The sequence below is a fragment of the Ciconia boyciana genome, chromosome 7 (genome assembly GCF_034638445.1).
Source record: "Ciconia boyciana chromosome 7, ASM3463844v1, whole genome shotgun sequence".
In the NCBI taxonomy this organism is placed as follows: Eukaryota; Metazoa; Chordata; class Aves; order Ciconiiformes; family Ciconiidae; genus Ciconia; species Ciconia boyciana.
The window spans coordinates 24,967,414-24,988,295 of NC_132940.1; the positions used below are offsets into that span (position 1 = coordinate 24,967,414).

At 34.7% G+C, this 20,882-nt stretch overlaps 1 protein-coding gene across 5 annotated transcripts in view; it reads right to left on the reverse strand.

Moving 5' to 3' along the window:
- The window catches only part of CAMSAP2 (calmodulin regulated spectrin associated protein family member 2), a 92,857-nt gene that overhangs the window by 24,656 nt on the left and 47,319 nt on the right, over positions 1–20,882 (reverse strand). For 3 of the 5 annotated variants that reach the window (XM_072866525.1, XM_072866526.1, XM_072866524.1), the window contains 4 exons: positions 20,465–20,548; positions 13,701–13,733; positions 9,394–9,535; positions 6,001–6,140 (listed from right to left, as the gene is read on the reverse strand). In XM_072866525.1, coding sequence (XP_072722626.1) covers positions 6,001–6,140; positions 9,394–9,535; positions 13,701–13,733; positions 20,465–20,548 — 399 coding nt within the window. The remainder of the gene's footprint in view (positions 1–6,000; positions 6,141–9,393; positions 9,536–13,700; positions 13,734–20,464; positions 20,549–20,882) is intronic. The other 2 variants (XM_072866529.1, XM_072866527.1) reach the window with 1 other exon arrangement.

Below are 20,882 nucleotides of genomic sequence, written 5' to 3' on the forward strand. Positions count from 1 at the left end.
GTACGTAGTCAGCTGTACTACTGGCTACATTTTATCTATTGCATCTTTTGGTACTGTACAATAAAAATTCTTCTGTTTAACAGATTCTGGAAGATCACCTTTTGAAAAAAAAAAAATTTCCATATTCTGAGTATAAAATCTAAAGTCATTACTTGCTTCTGTATCAAAGGGAGATATAAGCTAGCTTGTTTTATAAATTTTTATACAAAAAAGATAAATTATTTTCTTTAATATTTCTATTCCACCTCCACAATTTTAAAATCACGATTTTAAAATCAAATTAGCTAATAGAAATAGTACATCCAATCTTGCTACTTAAAACAAATCATATCCTTCTAATATTTATAGATTTCAGATCTGCATATTTATAGAATAATAACTACAAGGTCATATATACAAATAATTTGTAATCAGGCTTGAATCCACTAAAATTGAATACAAAAGCAGCCATAGATGCTTTTAGGAATTTTCTCAAAACAAACATAAGAATACACTGTAAAATTTATATCACGATGCACATTAAAATCTCTGTTCCGTAGGCCAGGAAAGTAAGTTACCTCAAATGCAAATCCATAGTTTATATGTTATAAAAGTGCCAACATAAACGTGTCAAGACTGAATTGGAGTGTTTCAAACGCTCTGGAGAAGGCCAAGTTACAGTTCTGTGTATGATCCATGCACTACCAGTTTGTCATATCTCTTGCCACGGGTTAATAAATGCCACAACAATTCAAGTTGAAAACTCCAGTATGTCTTATTTCAGACCAGAACAAAGAAGTGGGAAAACGCGCCAATTAACATTAGTGAAAGCAAACCACGCTGCTTCCTTTTAAACAATGAGTCAGGAACATTTGGTCCCTCTCAGGAGAGAAATCTCTTAAAGAACTGTTCCCTGGTTGAATCTTCCTTTTCATTCCTGATCCTGAATCCTTTTAAACCAGTCAGATGGGAATCAAATCCCTGGACCAACTCCCACCATACATACCTAACTGCCTCACCAAACAGCCAGCTGCTCTCCCAGGTCCTTGATGAATCTGTATGCACACTTACAGGGACTTCAATTGCAAATTCAGGCTTGGGTTAGCAGCCTGATTGGCAGTGCTTTTTTTCATTGTGACTAGAGGGAAAGCTGTACAACATGTGTGGACATAGTGTAGCCCTTAATTTCTAGGATTTATCTATGTGATGTATTTGAACACTATTCTTCCTGTCTTGGAGGACATGGTGCTGATTATAGCTTCTGCTTATGTTGTTTGCAAAGTCACCATCAACATTATATCAGAAAGTGCAAGTATTCAAAACTGGTCAAGTGAAATAAATATTTTTAGTGTAAAACAATCCTTTAGGTATTATATTCTCCTGTTCAATTCAGCAGCGAAAAAAAAAAAAGAAAAAAGGAAGTTCTGGAACCAGCCTCTCCACCTGGCCTACTAGGCCTTTGACAGCACAAATGTTTATTCTGTCTGCTCTCGTTAGTAACTAAGTGCAAAAATAAGGTACCTATTCCATGTGCTTAGTTGTGATTCTGCAGTTTAGAGTCTGGCCTACATTTAGGTCAGAGGAATGCCCTTCACAGACCAGAAACAACAATCCTCTCTCAGATTTGATTCATTTCACATTCAGAAAACTTTCATTCTGAATACATGTGCCTTCTGCCAGAGTTTAGGTGAACAGACTCTACAGTTATCAGGAAACAGCAGCCAAAGAAAGGAAGCATCCATGCTGAGGGGCAGCACATACGTCTCCCAAGAACTGAGGGACTGCAGAGACTTGTGGCCCTGTTGAATCCCCAAGCACCCACACATTCAGAACAGCAGGACTCTGCCAGATCTGTACAGGGCCATCAGCACATGCTAGTGTCAACAATAGGTTGTATAACCCTAACAGCGCCCACAAGGGCAGTAGCTGTTACATGCAGACAAAGAGTACATCATTATTTGTATATACACACCTGAAGAGAAAAGTGACCCCCTTGAGAGACTTTCTGGACACCTTCCCAAAAGCCACTGGTGGGCCAGTATGACCCCCTGCTTCTGGGAAGCCACTGGGTTGGCCTCCAACCCAGTAAAAATGACTGAGTGAGTGAGCGCGTGAGTGTGTGAACTGTGCAAGCAAATTAATGCATTATGTGAATGGTTATCTCTTATTAATAATAGATTCATTCTATTAATAATAGCAATTGAATTAATAAAAGGTGTTCTAATATTGGTTGTGATCTGCGTCTCACCCTGACTCAATCCTCTGTCAATGAAAAGGGAATGTACAACAATACTTGTACGTTAAATGAGTAGCACAAGTTTAGGATCACTATTTAAAAAAAAACCAACAAAACAAACCACACATTTTTGAAGGCTCAGATAAAGGAACACTTACAAAAGACAATAATTGCGTGTCAGTTGATTCAATGCCAAGTTCCTATGTGAGCTCTCAAATCATGGCAAACATCAAATGATTCAAGCTGTCAGTATCCTCTTTGACAGTTAACCTCATAAATTACTTGTTCCTAGGTCCGAACCCTATGGTCCTACTAGAATAGAATAAACTGGCAGAGAATGACCTAAAAATATCAAGAATATAACCAAACGCAACCAAAGATGTGTTTTTCCTCTTTTAGAAATACTTTCAACATATATCTCACATGACAAATGGAACATGCGAGATACATTTTTTTCTTTCTATTCAGGGACCATACATGTCCCTTACAACATCCTTTCAGGAACTATACATTCCGTAAGACCTTTATTCAAGCCACAAATGCTACACACTGACTATTGCATTGCAGTGCTAATCAACTGTTGGGCCAAAGCAATAAAGAAGTCTTTACTCTTCTGCAGGGTGGTTTGCGCTTCCTGTGATGGCACTTCATGCAAATTCTTCTATTTCTACAAATGTGTTCTTTGGATAAGCAGAACATGTGTGTGTCAAGACGCAATAAAACAGCTCTTTCAGTTCTATGTAAGTTCCCAGATACAGGTGAAGAACAAGATATTTAAAAAAAAATCCTGTCTCAGGATAAAACTGCTTACAGGAGAAGGGAAGAGGGAGGATCAGGGCAAAAAAGCAATCTGCACAACTAAAGAGAGATCCAAGATTTTCTATTCTTTCCTCTTGTTAAATATACAGGGAGGATTCAGAAAATATTGTTATTATTTGTATGTATATATTGTGATTATTTGTATGTAATTTGTATCTCTACTGGTGTTTGCCTGTCTCAAAGGAAAACAACCAGGAACCAGTATGGTCCCTTGGTGGTGCCTCAAGCATCCATGGAATGTACTCAAATATTTTTTTCTTTAACATCAGTAGCTCTGCCTTAGTAAATATCTTATGAAGAACTTCACAAATGTATTTTTCTCAGTGGAGGAGAAATGGGCAAGTGAGGAGCAACAAAACTTATTTTCTGCTTCATTTGATTGTGACACATTAAAGCTGTCTAGAAATCCAGACAAAGCTTCTCTCCTCCGTGCTAAACCAGAACTAAGCCAACAGTTTCATCTGCTGCAAAATCTGAGAGCCTGTATCAAAGAGTCCGGATGCTTGTCAAGTGGTTTTAAATTAATCTTTGTTTCTGGGCATTTTGATGGGAAAGCCAAAAGTGGGCACAATCACTTTGGTCCTGCACTAAATGTCTGTATCATATACTATCTACAACCTACCTTGATTTAACATAACAGGACAGTGCAGTGTGCCCAGTAAAGAATGTAAGGTAAGCACTTTGTGCTTGATCACTTTAAAAGAAAGAGGCTCCGCTCCCTTCCTTCTCAAGGACTAGCATGAAGTCAGGATACCTAGCGTAATTTCTATGACCACACAAGGCACAGCACTGTCATTCCAAAAACGCAGCTGTAATTTTTTTCTTGAGGCTTTTTCCACTACTGTATCAGCAGTTTGGTTCTCTTTATTCTTTCTGTCACCGCTATGAACGTAACAGACTTTTAACCATAGTGCCACCTACTGTGCAGTATGAGTCACCCTGAAAACAGGCATTTTTGCTGATTAACACAGACACCTGAAACAAAGACACATGCTTCTATAAATCCTAAAACTTGATTCTATATAAATTTTGTAGACTGAGATAAAGGTGACTCCTATTAACCAGTTTAATTCAATGTGCAATATTTAAAATATCCATTTACAATACAAGTTTTTTCAAAGTGACAATACAATTATTTGGAGAATATGTACATTTATTAAAACTCACTCTAATCAGATGCACTGGAAAACTAAGAAAGAGCTCCTTGAACTGTGAATTTATTCTGAAAGCAAATTAATTCTTAACACTGGAAAACCAGAGTTTATAGCAGTAGCCAAAGTTTCTGTGCCAAGTTTTAGAAGAAAGACTTGGCAGCCTTTCTTTGTAGCATTTACATCTAAATAAGTATCCACACCACAGCAACTTGTAGAAACATGATCACAAAAGGGCCTTCTCATTTCTAGAAATACTCTAAATCTTTGAAAGAACTCTAAATCCCCTCTAAAAACAGTGTTCAGAAACAGCAAAATTACTGAGTCTGTAGCATTTTAAAAGTGTCAAGTCTGATGCATTGGGATATTGACAAAATATTTAATATTACTTAAGGTTACTTTTTTAAAATTGAGGCTTCATAGTGCATACTGGCTTGAGAAATAATTCAAACCATTACTATAAAAAATAGCATTATTAATTGTCACGAATGAAACTGAAGAATAATGAATTCCATTTATTCCATGTACCTGTAAGCAGAGAGAAACAATCAAAATGCAGCAAAGGAGTCCTACTCAAGATCACTGAATATGGTTGTAGGACCATATTCTGGGAAACTACAGACAAGAGAGACTGCAACGCAGCAGACTTTTTACAAGTATGTAGGTAGATTACTGTATCTGAAATTTGAAAACACCAAAAGCTGACTGAAAGCAGTCACTATGCAACTTTGCATACACAAAATAAAACAGCAACAGCTAAGTAGTCTAGACTTAAGTCCTACTGCCCTTACTCACCCTGGCAGCTCATTACTTATTTGAAAAGGACTGGGTTCAACCCTACAGGAGACAACAAAGCTGTATTCAAGCTCTGGCCTCTCTGATGCAGCTTGTGAGATTGCTATAAAGATCATAAAAGCAGTGAAATGACCCAGATATTTAGAAACCAATTACATCCCATCTGCAATGGATATGCTGACTCCATAAAAATAATATTTCATTCCCTAAAGGCAGGCCAACAAGGATCTTAAGCAAACCAAGAGTGTTTTATATAGAAGAAAGTCTTAGAGAAACAGAAGAATGAAAAATTAAAGTTACAATTAGGCAAGAAATAATTCAGTTACTCCTTGTCTTTCCACACAGACTTAAAAAAAATGATAGAATAAGCACAACTTTTTTTTCTCCCCTCTTTCTAAAAGAGCAAAATCTTAGAATGACTGAAAACGCTTAATTGCTTATCCAAACAACTGTATTTGTTGGAATTGTGTTCCTGCTTGTGTTTTGGGCATAAGACCATTAGTTTTCAATTAAATTAACTCAGAAGTTTACACTTTTACAAAAGTGAAAAAGCTTTAAGGTTAAAAACTATAAAATTATTGTGTTCACAGAAATTAGTAAGAAGGGCAAGTAATAATTCCATAAAAAACTCTTCAATATTTTGTCCTTTTGTTAAAGCCTTAATAAATTTAAACTAATGCAGATCACTATTACATTTTAACAGAAATATCGCAGATTACGTGCTTTAATTAACAATTAATAAGAAAGAAAATAAAGTGTGAAATAGTTTTGCACAAAATCAAAGTTTTTATAAATACTTTCACAACTGCTTTTTTAAAAATACTTTGAAATTACTAGAACATAACTGCCAAAACAAAGTGGTGTTACATGCTGCTGATATTTCTGTGTTGCATGCTATACCACAAGAGATGCAACATGCTTTTCATATAGCCATATAGCAGCAGACCAAAAAAGACTAAATATATAATTAGCAAAACAATCCTGTGGACACTGCTTGCATTTTTATTTAATTTTTTTTACCTTTATTGAAGAAGCTGCATAGAGCATATCCTCAAGACTGAAATGGCAACACTGGTTAAGGTATTCCTGACAAAATTCTTGAATCAATTGTAGATTGTACAGGCTGTCAGCCAAAGACATTGTCTCTTTCAAACAAATATCTGAAAAGGAAGATTAGAAGCAAAGATTAGATATAGTTACAGATTTGCAAAAAAGTGCTTTTTGCTTTGGTGGATTCCAGAGCACTTTCTGGATAAATTCAAACTTGATTTTCTTTTTTTTTTTTCCAGGAGGCTTTTATTTTTCTATTTCAGAAACTTAAGAAATGACAACTCTACATTTTATCTTTGCAGTTTTATATCTTTAGACATTCTTCTAAACATGAATTTCATTTTTTCACTGTTGACAAGTTTATTTTTTTCTGCTTTGCCTTTTGTGAAAATGGAAGTTATGCTCTAACTCCTGCTATTTCCATATAATGAAAAACCGTATTTAATCCCTAATACATATTTTTTTCAATTAGATTTTCTGTACAGCAATGGCAGTAGGAAATGTATGCTTTTTCACAAAGTTCTCCGTACATACTAGTTCTTTGTCTTTGCATAGGGACCTGAGAGTACATTTTAATGCTATTAACCGCGAATCTTCCCCATAAACCAGCATCAGTTTAGTCTTATGTATTTGTTTTTGTGGATTTAGATGTTTGATATGAGATTTTGCAAGGATCTGAAGCCTCTGATATACGAATTATAATTCTCTGTTTGAAAGTGCTATTTAAAGACAAAGAAGTGGTAGCAGTGAACAGACTAGTGTAGTTATACAGTATTCTCCGAATACTATTTATGCCCAGCTAACCTCCTGTTCTCTTTTTATGACTGCTTCCTGTAAAATTAAGTAGCAATAACAACTTCCTAGAAAAAAAGACAGTCCTTGTAAAAAGAAGGACTGAATAAAAGAAAGTTAAATATACTTCCAGAGCATACATCAGATTTTAATCCTGAAGTAACAGTGTATGACAGAGCTCCATGTAAGTTTTAAATTGTTTATGATAAAAGGTTTCTTCAGACAAGGAATCTACTTTGATGCTAGCAGGATAAGGATTCCCATCCTGAGAAAATCAGACCTATTCCATCATCCCAACCCCACAGATGATGATCAATGGAAAAAAAATGTTTGACTAAACTGACCAAAATGAGATTAAATTTAGTAATGCAAAATGTGAAGTCATTCATTTGGAGCTAATAAAATTCTGAAGTGATTCACTGGTTGAAAGTGATATCGAGTAGGAAGGTATCATGTATTAGCCAATGTAAAGATGTTTATGAGCTTTCAGCATCATGCAGCTATGAAAAAAAGCAAACATGATGCTAAAATGTATCAGAAAATTTATTTCCAGTAATGTCAAAGAAGCACTGTACAGAGCAGTAACGAGATGCCAGTCTGGATTTCTGTGCACAGTTACAACCATCCATATTCAAGAAAGATAAACTGAAACTGGACTAGTTGCAGAGGAAGAGTATTGAGGATAATAATGAGAATGGAAATCCACTTCAGAAGGGGAGACTGAAAAGGCTTGCTTCAGTAGCCTGGGCAAAACAAGAGAAAGAAAATATATCAAAAAGGTAGACATCAGATTAGGAGAAGCTATTCAAGCCGAAGGGCACTGCTGGAAGAACAACAAAGGCATGTAGACAGGCTACAAGCACATTTATGTAGAAAACAAGAATAAGATTTAAAACCATGTAAAAAATTGAGCTCTGCAACAGTGGGTAAGAAGAGTACAGATTTTAAAGAGCTAGACAGTTTTAAGACAGAACATGACAAATGCATGAGAGGGATTATATAATTTCATACAACAGCCAATTTCTTGACTCACTGACATAGGGACTCCTTTCTAGTCCCATATTCCTTGAAGGAAACCTAGATTTGAAAGTTAAATAAAGTCTTAATGAGAAGAAACAATCTATTTCAGACTACAGAGAACTCTAGAGTAATTTTTTTTCTTTTTTATTAATGCATTTTTAAGCATTTTTGCATATGCATTTTTGTTACCTGCCTTCCTCAGATCCAATACAGAAACAAATCTCAGTGAAATTTAACATGCATTAAAAATTATATTATTTAAATACAGAGAAGATGGCCAAAGTCTTTTTAAAGTGCTTCTAGTCGCTTCAGAGTACCTTTGAATTTACTTCTTAGGCAATGACACGCACATTTATATCTTTAGGGAAGATGATGTCAGGACACCTAACAAGAACATTAAAACTAAAGTTCCAAAGATGACATGTGCCTTGTCTGGTTTGAAGTCAGATGCTGGAGGAATCTGCTGGTAAATGTATATATGATCACACAAGGTATATAAGAACTTTCAGACTGTCCGTATTTTCAGCCATGCTAAAACAGTAAGAAGGAACTAGGTGTTACCCCCATTCAAGACTACCCAAGTTTTAACTCTTCCCTAATCACATACAATAGTATATATTTGACTGCAACATTTATGTAAACTGAAAGTTGTGTTTTTCAAAATTCACGAGCTGAAGAAGAATGGTGAATGCATGCATCTTAGTGTCTTTCATCTTCAACGCCTACTGTGCTGGAAGCTTCCTATAAAGTGTTTGTGTATATGAATTCCAGATTTCAGTCCTTAGCAAGCTTTATACCTTTGTTTGTATTCCTGGATTTCTGATGATGCTTCTATATACGTGTTCCCACAACATCAAAGGTATCATGGATAGAACACAGGCAGAAAACGATGGGTGTTAGCTGCCAAAACATTTTACAACTACGAGGCTCTTAGTTGCCAAAAGGAAGATATGACTTTAACCAGGCCACTGAGCAAAAGAACAAGATGAAGCTGCTCATCATCAGAGACAATTGCTATTATAGAACAGCATGACACCAATACATTCCAGATTATATATTTTTGTTTACTCTATAAATGATATAGGTAACTATCAGGTGAACTAAAAGCCCAGAACACAGAGCAACTATTTGCCATGCACTGCAGCTATGCAGAGCTTGACTAACTCTAACCTCTTCCATGTTTTATATCTGTAACTGCTCAGATTCACAAGAAAGTACTTATGCAGCTTCAAGAATAAGAGTTTTCCAGGTAGTTTCAAGTTTCATAGCACAAAGGCAAATGTGTTGCCACAGTCAGATCTGTAATAATATATCTTAGTATGTTTATATTAGCATGATAACGTAAAAGTAAGCACAACATGGAAGGACACCTTGGTTCCTTCTATTTGAGTGTAAAAATAAATAAGAACAAAGTTAATATTAAACCCACCACACTCAAATTATGCCTCTTGTATATCATATTTAAGCACGTTCCTTCACATAGTTATGAAACATAGACGTTTAAACTTTTATGGACATACGTTTACAAGCTGATAGACACGTTAGACATACCCTCCAGTTTAACGATATCTGGACAGTAGAAGTGGATCAGGGCTGCTAGAGCACAACCATCTGTACCATCTTTCAGCAGATTCTCCACCAATGGAATGCAGGGCAGCTGTTTAAGCAATGTTTGCTCCTTCCTGTAACGAGCCTACAATATAGAATGAAGAAATTTAGAGACAAAGGCTCTGAAACACATGAAGAAACAGATTCATGCTGTAGGTTTTACACTCTGTTAGTGAAAAAGCAGTATTCAATAAATAGCTGAATATTCTCATTGTTACATTTCTTAAAACTATTCATGTTATGTCCCATTTTGAATGGCATAAATACTATCTAAGAGGAAAGGAACCTACAATGCTAATACTGAGTCTTTCCTTCAAAAGGAATTTTGATGATCCTACCAAATTTCCTACCAAATTTTGATGATCTCTGTATAGCACACTGAATTAAATATCATCATATACCTTAATTAATATTCAACACTCATTGTTATACAATCAGAAATGATCTGTGTGTAAACACAATGAGACAAATCCTTAGCTGGTGTAACTTCAGTTTACTGGCAAGTCAAATGACTCTGTGAAGTTAACACACCTAAGAATTTTGCCCAAAATCTCATTCATATAACTGACTTAAAGACAAATTCAGAAACAAGGAAATCTGCATTTGATCAACCCCATTCTTACTACCAGCATGTGTCACTATAAGCAGTCCTAAACACAGAGAAGCATTAACGGTCAAGTATTATGACCATTCAGTGGCGCAGTTATAAAAGGAAACATTCTGAAAAACAACTCTGTGTATAAAAAGATCATTAGTTCAGAAAACCAAGATAGCATTTATCTGCAGTCAATATATTTTTCATGGGTTTCTTTTTTTTTTTTTTTTGGGGGGGGGGGGGGGCTTACTTAAAAAAAATGGTATTCATCATTCTTAGTTTCTTTTCACTTCTTCCTGGGAAAACAAATGGAGGTGGAAGAAAGTGATATAGATTTTAATTTGTTAGTATTATTTATTAAGACTTATTTTTAAAACAGTACTGAAGGATTACTTTTGTATTCATACCACAGAACTACGTACGATGCCAAGAGTGTTACTGAGTTAATTTTACTTTATTTTCATTTATCTATACACACTAAACTGGAAGTCTCGCTGCAGGGGCTTCAAGCAGTCTTTACGGATGTTACTCTTCCCAGCAAAGCTGAAGCTGACAGTTCCTATCTCCTACTCTCCACCTTTTGGCTGTGCTGGAGCAACTGCTGATGGGGCTGCATGGTAAGACCATTGATCCAGCTACAACATCTCTCTCCTCTGTTTCTGCAGTGAATGACTGGGCAGGGCTGAAGGTTTAATGGGTGGGGTGGGAATTGTTTAAGCTAGCTTTGCTGGCAAAAAAAGTCTGTGGAACGACAGACTAACCCTGAAGGCTATACTTACTCACTGGATTTCTGTCAAGGATCACATGGGATTATCTTTAGTGAATGTCAGTGTCCTCTAACTGGCCCAAGAAGTACGAGTCTGATCTGGCAACAGCAGACACATCAGTTCTAGAAAAATAAAGGGCTTGTATTTGGCCCAGAGAACTTATACTTTAACCAGTTAATATTTAAAAAAACCCTGAGAATTAGTCTTTATTTCAAACTTGAAATATACTGGTATTTGTGTGTCAAGTATGCTGTATAAAAATGACAATGACATTTTTGCATGCTATGGGAAATATTAACTAACACCAAACAAAATCATGTTAGTGTTTCATGCATTATTAATATTCCTTTTGCCATGTTAGTAATACTCCCTACTATCGCTAATGAAATAGGCCAATTACGGTTTGCAGTGAAAGTTTGTTCTTTTTCACTCTACGGCAATCCAATGACCCACTATGATGGAAATCCTGTAAGTTTCAAATACCATGTTAATATGTCCATGTAATTCCTCCTCAAAATGACTGAAATTAAGTCTATGAAATATTACAATTTAATTACGAAATAATGATAAAAGATACAGGATACAGATGGACTCTAACATCATGGTCCAACAAGCCCTGTGTAATTTATATATTATTTTAAATAGCATCTTTTTAATGGAGTGTTCAAACATATTTGAAATTGATAATACAGTGGTCTTGCACAGTAAATTCTGGTCTACTGTCACTTTAATGATGCCTTCACTGGCCTTATGAACAGTACCCACAGATGCTGGAAACTGTGTCATATCATTAAAGAGCACCTAGAAAGAGGACTTAATTCATTGTAGAGAGTATGCCAGGCACGGCACTTCAGGAAAAATAAACTTATATAACCTGATATGCTAGGTTCATTAGGGTATAACAGGCACCGTGTTTCAATTTGGTTGAAAAGATAAAAGAAATTATACTGAAAAATAAAAGACACTGGTAATTGCACTGCATTTTTAATAAACTTCCATTTGAAGAAACTCTTCTCATCAGTTGCAATGTTTGCTACTAAATATGGATGTAAGCTCTAGTTAATTTAGTGTTAATTTAAACATAAATGCTAATACAGGCATCTTGTTTCTGAGATCCTGAACCAGCCTGATTTAGCATCTTTGAGCTTATTCCACTTAAACAAGTCTAGGTAGAGTCAAGACACTTGCATATAAACAAGGTCAGCTAAAGATGAACCAACAGCACACCAGCTACTCTGTCGTAAGTGCTCATGTGTATTCTGAGTTAATAATTAATAATGAATGCCTTTATGCATTTACCATATAGTAGATAACATGTTATAAATTTACTTCTCAGAGTAAGTTGTCAGGTGCCTGTATGCTCAGGAATATCTATCTCATTATGAAATACTTGCTCTATGTAAAGGGAAGAGATCAGAAGACCGGTTGAACTGTTAGAACAGCTTGAGCCACTGCCTTCCTACTATATTATCAGTAGCACTTGGGTTTCAACTCTATCTCTACTAAACTAACAAGCTCAAAGTAACATAAATACCACTACTTCAAGTTGTTTATGGACAACTGGCAGGAAAATTGGAGTTAGCTTTTCAATAGATGGAATATTTTATATTTGAATATAATTTTTATGCAATGGAAGAGAATCATTAGTAAACTACCACCTTCGGGAAAAATAGAACAAAAACATTCTGAAACTGCTTTGAAGTAGCCACCTCATTTTGTAGAAATGAGGCCAAAAAAATAAAATGTGCTTAAATTTCTGATCACAGACAGTCCATTTTTTTTTTGCATTATTCCCTCCATTTAATTACGCTATCTTAATTCCAAAACAAAATTAGACTATACTGTGAAGAGCAGTGTATTTGTGTGTGTCACAACTGTAATAGCATTATGGAGAAATTGCCCATATAGCATAAACTGTTATGAATTTGAATACTGATTAGTCTGCTGAAGACAGTACTTTTAAACTGGTTTTCCAGACACCAAGTAATTTCTGCTGTTGCCTATATGAAACTGCCTTGTTATTTTTAATTCTCTTTGCAATGTATGAACAATCTTTTACTAGTTATGACAACAAATATCTGAGGGACTGCTAGATCAGTTATTTGGTAATCCTTAGATCAAAGATAGATCAGAATTAGTTCTTTGGAATTCAGACCAGAAGTATGCCATTCTGCATATACCTAAACAGCTGACTATTTTGTTCCCAGCCAAACCTGTTGTAGAATAAACAATCTGAATGCATTTCAGGGGTGAATTACTATATGATAGAGGAAAGTAATGATAATCCCAAGGTGACACAGCACAGAGAAAACAAACTTTATTATTATTGCAGACCTGAACAGTTACTTTTTATTGCTTTTAGTGAAATTATAGTCTCACTAAAAGTAGACTGCTTTGGGTTACTTGGTGTGGGGAGAGATTAACAGCAGTCTTAAGTCAACTGAAAATTTAGGGAATTCTAGACAAGTGAAATCAGAAAATTTCAGATTCCATGTAGCATCAACAATCAAAAACTATTTCTGCAAGTCTCTTTTTAAAAAAGAGTCAGTATCAAATAGCATATGTTTACTGAAAGCTTATGAATAAGTAGTTTGCAAAAACCTGATCATTTGACATTAGTTAATAACAGGTAGCACTGCCTTATACAAACCCATAGAGAACTTGACTGCTTGAAAAGTAATTCCTTATCCAGCATCATAACTTACATTTATTTTGCGCAGATTACCTTGCAAAATAAGCTTCTGTATTATGCATACCTTTGCAGAGCAATCTCTTATAAAATTATCTTGTAGAGATAAATGAAATGAATGATTAGACCAGCATGACATGGACAAAGCCATTCCCAAAATAAGCTATTTGATTTAAGTGAAGCAGTTGGGCAAACTTACAGGAACCAGCTTCCAAAACCATTTGGTAGGAGACTTCAGAGGAAGCAGTAGGAAAAAAGAATAAAAGCAAAAAGCAAAGAAAAAAAAGGAACAATTTATCAGATTTCATTAATTACTTTTACAAAGCAATTTTCTTTAACACTCTCAGTTTTGTGTAACAGTGAATTGTAATTTAATGGTAAGCATTAGTGCACTGTAACCTCTGCATATTGAACTAATTAGCAGAAACAACACTGGAGAAATATGTCTGCAGTCTTTGTAGATCAACATTATAATTTTCCCACATGAACAGGTAAAATTGTCAGATCAATGCAGTTTTATGTAATGCTTTCACACATCTAATTGTACCCTACATATGCAATCTGACTGAAGAATTCATTTGAGACTTGAAGTCATGATATCACAAGTATCAAAATGAACTCCAGCAGCACATACAGGGAAGCAGGGAAGCTAAAGCAATGAAAAAAGGCATAAACACACTGTAGTACAGTACAACCAATTGCAGTGAAGTTTGCATTAGTTACTTCAAGCCAAACAGTTACATTTATAACATTTAACAATGCTTTTAAACAATCATATGACAGTTTTCAGAACAACAAGAGGTGCAGGCAGTTATATTTTTGCAATGACAAATCACATTAGCATCAGCTGCATGATGTGCAATGACCTGAAATGTAGATGGAAGTTTTGGCTACTGGCAAATAAATGATCAGAACTGATACACACAATTCTAAACTCATACATGATCAAAAAATACAACACCAAATTATAAAGAAAAAGTTTTATAAATATGTAATTTGACCTAAAAACTTAATCCTAAGCACGCTGAAGTGAGTGAATTTTTCTGTAACTCTATACACTGGTCTGGCATAATAATTCTACTATTAAGAAAAAAAACATCATGTAGCAGTATTATAAATAGACACAGAAAACTTCACCACTCTATTGATTTCATTGTAGAAATTAAAAAAACAAAAACAAAAACCAAAAAACCCCCAAACAAACAAAAACCCCCAAAACCAAACCCCAAACCAATTACCGAAGTGCAGGAAATAATTTTTTTTTTTTTTAAATGAAGAGAAATATTTTCTGGAAATGGTGGAAAAAGTAGTTTTAAAACTACTATGGAAAACACTGCTATGGAAGCTTATTATTTTACGTAGTTATTAAAATACTGCGCTTCTATAAAATCCTTAAAATAACTGTAGTAATGGAACAAAGCTTTTATGCAAAAAAGCTATTGTACATGAAAGGGTGTGCATTAGTAACATGACTATTCTCAACATTCTTCTCCTCCATTTAACTGGACTGTTACAGTGGCGAATCCCAAAGCCACTTAGAAGAAATGAACTATGAGATGCATCTTCATGTGTGGCTCTAGACATTTCTGTCACGCTCAACTAAAGCAATTTCCATAGGGTCAGTTTCTCTTCTCACTGAAATATAGTGAATGTATGGAAAAGTACATGAATTTGGAAACAAATTATCTTAATTTTCAACTGCAATCAGGAATCCTAAACCATAGGATAAAGCACGGTTTTAGGTAAATGGACTGAGATCAGACCTGGACTGCCTATCATTCTACTTAACACTGATAGGAACATTCTTTGATTTATCAAGGTGAAGTGTATTTCAGACTTGGACTCAAAAGGTCCATCAATATCTATTTAATGATAGGCTGAAGAACTACTCTTTGGAAAAAAGCACACATTTGTTTCAATTCCAAAGACTAGCTCTCTGTAACAGTACAAACTGAACTCAAAACTAGCAATCTGATATATATTTTTATTTGTCCACTTGGCTGAAACTATGGTTGAGATGACTATGAATATGCTTCGAGAGGCTGACAGACTGAAGATAATCAAGTTTAAATTCAAACATACTCTAAGATTTATAAACATACACTTTGTAAAGGCACTTAAAGAAAAGAGATAAAGAAAAGCTGAAATCTCTTGGACAACATAATGGGAATTCAATGGCTGTTGAATTGGCACTTTGTATCAACAGGAATAAACTTTCTTACTGGAACTTATTAAAAATCAGTCACTAAAAACCCAACTGAGCAGAGAATCCTGACTGGATTTCTCCCAATGTTTAAAAAAAACCAAACAAACACCCAACCCCCCCCCCACCACACACACCAAACCAACCAAAAAACAAACAAAAAACAAAACAGTTCCTCAGGTTGAGAGCTTACAGTTTTACAAGAAGATTGTTTAATCTCCCCTATCAAAAACATGACTATGATAAATTTAACTCAGTATAAATTCATCCTATAGTGTCAAAAAATGGTAGTCATGCCCTTCATTAAATACTTGTTGCCGCTGTCTTCCTTGCACCATCATTTGTGTTCATGCAGCTGTGCATTAATTGGATCAAGAAGCTGATCCTGCTGCACACTTTTCTTCTTGACAGGTTAGCTTTTGCTAGCAGTGTGGATTTATGACACATTAAAAGTGGAACTATGGCATTAGTGTTTTACCTTCACACAAAAAGTTGCACTGTTTAAACTAATTTTAAAATATGTTTAAAGAATTCAGGTCTTTGGATGAACACTCTTACATTTGTTTCTCTCTCAGGATTTCCATTGATTTGGCTTAAATCTGTTAAGACTGATTCAGTCTAAATCACAAAAGCAGACGGAAAAATAACAGGTTTTTGAGAAAGCTTCGACTACATTGAAAATCAGTAGTTTAACCAGTGCAGCCATACATTCACTACATATTATTCATTGGAAGCCTGAAAACCAAAGCTATTCACTACAAAACTTGAAATCCTAATTCTGAAAGAAGATGCAGAGACTCTACCAGAAAAAGATGAGGTTACCACAAATCACCGGCTGATCAAGATCCACAGAGGACTACCTGGAACTAAAAATCATAAACACTCCTTCCTCTCTTATCTTCTACAGGAAGCTAGCAGCAGAAGAAAGTGAAGGAAAACAAAAGCAATCTCAAAATCTGTTAATACTGTTTTTATCTATCCAGAAATAAAAAACAGGTATATCTTATCAGTTGGATCATTTATTAATCTGTGTATATGATGCTTACAATTTTTAGAAATGTCGAGATCTACTATTTATTGCAAAAAGGTTCACGACAGATTTGTAACAAGATAGTAAGGCATTAATTTGGCAGCCTTGAGGATTATGCTGAAATTATTTTTCACAACTGATAAATTTATGAATTTATCACAGTAGGAAATTATAAAATAATTAAAAAGCCTACTCATTAACTTTGTTTCACCTTTTAGGCACATAACTTTGCTGCTTCTTGGCCAGAAATTAAAACTAAAGAAAAGCTTTCCCTAATGACTAGGATGATCTACTCTTCCCATGTTTGTTTGGCCATCTCTCTAGATCAGCAGAAGAGGCATTCTTAATTTAAATTTAGTTCAGGTTCAAAACCTGACCACACTTTAGAAACTCCCAAACTTAAATATCCAAAGGTTTTTGGCTAGAGCAGAAGGGAGATTGCAAAGTTTCTTAAATTTTAGAATGGAATCATCACCTTTGGAACTGCTAATGGTGTTGGTAACATGGGGAACGTAAATTACAAAACCGAGCCCCAACCTAAAAAGGATGGTGAAAGACAGAAAAGCGGCACAATGAAACATTCCAGTTTGCCTTCATGCTAAGTTTTAAGATACAAATAGAAGCAGCAGGTGGGAGTTTAAAAACATTGAGGAATGAAAATTAAACAATTGAATTCGGATACCGAGAATTAAGCTACAATTGTAATATGAGCACAGAAAATGCTATACTTAATATATAGAAGTATATTTTAATTTTTCCATAAAAATGGAAAACCGTGTAATAATATTGCTTTAGTTAATATAAAGGCAGAATTCAATCCCCCCCCCTTTTAATTTAAGACAATCTACTGATACTAAGAACTAAACCCAGACACAGCATGAAATAAAAAAAAAAATTAAAAACAAAAGTAGAAAAATCACACTAATTAATATTCCGATAAAAAATTATATACCTATTTCAGCAATACCCAAGCCTGGTAGAGGAATTTAGCTACACTTATTTCACAGCTTTGCTGAGATATATGAGGTAGCGTCAATGCCATAAAGTAACAGGACATGTCACTGATTCCGTGCTATAAAAAGAGGAATTCATGGACTGATGCAATATGGAGACAGATAATCAGGGTAAAATACCTGGGTATCTGGGAATAAATACTAGAAGACGCTTGATGGGAGCCACATGATAATTTAACAGAAACTCCTGTTAGAAACACTGACCAACTTGATTTGATGCAATTGATCCATCCAATGGATCTGCATTATAGTCTTCTTTGGAAAGCTAGCATTCAGTATGATCTGCAGCTAAGAAATACAGGTTTTAGTTATGGTGTTTAATGTGTTTCTAAATCTCAGATGCTTGCATGTGTGCAATCACCATTAGCTTTAGCAGAAGTAAGTGGAAATTTGGGAAATACTCTGAGGCATATGACAAAAAGAATGGCTAAGATTTCAGAGTAGTAAATTGAATCAGTTGAACAGACCAGTGTTTCTCAAAGAAAACCTGGAGTTAAGTAATCTGAATGAGTTGAAAGTATGTTGCTGTCTTCCTGCATGCAAAAAGTTCAGTAATTCAAATTCCTTAAATACTTCAAAACAGAGTTGACTGAATATTTCATATTCTAGACTTATTTTCTAGAAGCAGATTTCATTTTATCATTGTATTCACTGAAACTTTACAGTTTTTTTTACACGGAAAGTTTACAGTACAAGAGATATTTTGACTCATTATCCAAGTAGTTTTATCCTCATTTTTCTCATATACTTAAATGTGAAGGATGGCTAACTTTCTAATAGCCTTTTTTTTTTTTTTACCCATAATCTGAAATAAATTTACCGTCAGAAGAGACCTCCAGGGGTCAACTGGAACCTGAGGTTTTGCCCATGCTGAGATTTTAGCTAATAAAGCTATGCTAGTACAACCCCCTAGCATGGAATATGTTACTTGACAATGTGATTTATGCAGCTGAATCCCACACTGATGCAAATAACGTAACATGTACCTGGGATAATAGTATCGAAAATGCAGCGTATAGAAGAGGCGGCCTTGATTACAAATTTTCCCATGATATGGCAATTGTAGCATGATTTTGCTATTTTGCAAATGCAATTGTACATTGGCCAACAGAACAGGGCTCTGATTGTGTTACAGCTTTACAATTCATATGAAAAACACCACAAATGCATATACCATTTTTATGTAAATGTTTTATTCCACTGGGTCCATTTATGGGATCAGTTACAGACTATACAAGTCTTTCAACAGTTGATTCAAGAATGCTGACATTAAAGATAAATTCTAAACTAAAAATTTTATCTTGCTCTTCCCAATATAAAATGCAAACTATAATATAAGTGAAAATAAACATTACTGAATTTTTACAAATACAGATAATTTTATGGCATTGCTCTGATAATAATGTTCTATTTGATATATCTTTGTTTACCATATTAAGACTCTCGTACACTTTAGTTTTTAAAAATTATTCTCATCTTTCAAAGTGACCTAAAAAACACACAAAACTTCCTACTATTTTAATGAAAAAGAAAAATCACTAGAGGGCAGAGGATCATAGGTTATCTCCTCGCCCCCCCATTTACTTTGTTTTATCTAAATCTGAGAAATGAACTTGTCAAGGACATCTTATTCTCCAGATTTCTATGCTATTATCACTATTGAACACAGATTAAATTTTCCATATCAGGATATATACAGCAGGGTCACACTACTATTGTAAAAAACCACCATTTTCTTTTGCTGAGTCACATACTTACTAATTAGCCTTCATCATTCCTTATATTTAAAAAGAAACCACAAGTGCAAGGACATTCATTGCATTCATGCTTTTTGAAGTTGAACTTCTAATCTAGCCAGGTAACCCACAACTCCTTCAGAGCAGCATTGAAAGGGAGATAGCTGCTTACATGAAAACAGACCAGGAAGGGAACAAGGCTTACAGCCTTGCAGTAGCTAGGAAATCTGTTCTGCATTCACATGCAGGGATAATACCAAAGGGTGTTCAAACTGATTACCAATTCCCCAATAATAGTTGTATCACAATAGGATAAATGATCTCATTCTGAAGCAAGCAATTTTACATACTCTGGAACTGTATTCTATCCTTCCGTATTTTGATGGGTATAATGCTACTTAATTAACTGAGCTCCGCAAACAAAAGTAAAAAAAATCCTGTTAGGAAAGGGAATCAAACATAATCTGTTTTTATTTTATATATAATAAAACCTGTAATCAACCAGTATTTTGGATCACAGCCAGAGCAATGCTTCCCATGATGCCACATACAGATTTCTCTTTTGAGATGCATGCAATTCACAGGGAAAAACCATTTTAAATCATGAATAAAAATGTGGTCTTTTTCATATCAGATCTGACTACAGTTTTAATTCATTGGAAATTATTAATTAATCTTAATAAATTCCTTAGGACTAACGTAACAGATGTTTTCCTGCTATCAAAGATTTATTTGTCCAAAAGGACAACTGGGGAAAAAAAAGTGCAACTCTATTAGTGTTACATTTAAATGGATATTTTTCATGGAAACAATAAAACTAGTAACAAAATGACTGAATACTAAAAGTTTGCTTTCTTTAACAAGCAGTTAAAAGTTCAATGTCTGCAAATGTATATTTACCTATACATACTATATGCAAGTAGTTTTTGTTTACAGATAAATGCTTATTCTTGTTTAAAATATCTTAACTCCTACACCTACCTTTTGACCTCCTGCAGATTCCGCACTGTGATGCTCTTTCAGTTTTTGTTCCTGTTCCATTATGTCTTTCAAATGTTCATTTACCTAGAGACAAAATAGTTTATTCAGTGGTCCGTTCTAAGAAACAAGTCGTAGAAATTATAAGTTTGCAAAAGGTCTATAAATCACTACCACCAAGTTAACTGAAAAGATTAAACCAGTATTTCAGACTATAGCCCTGAAGCATAATCAGCAAATGTCAGTTTCAGATGCAGTCTGGGGTCACTAGCTGTTAGCTTTACATTGCACAAACTAACCTGCCCCTTATTATGCTCGATCACATTTGATTAGCAGTGTATCCTTGTTACTTGATTTGATTATACAGTGAAGGTAGATCATTTCAAGCAAGATGTGTTCAAATACAAACAGAATACCTTGG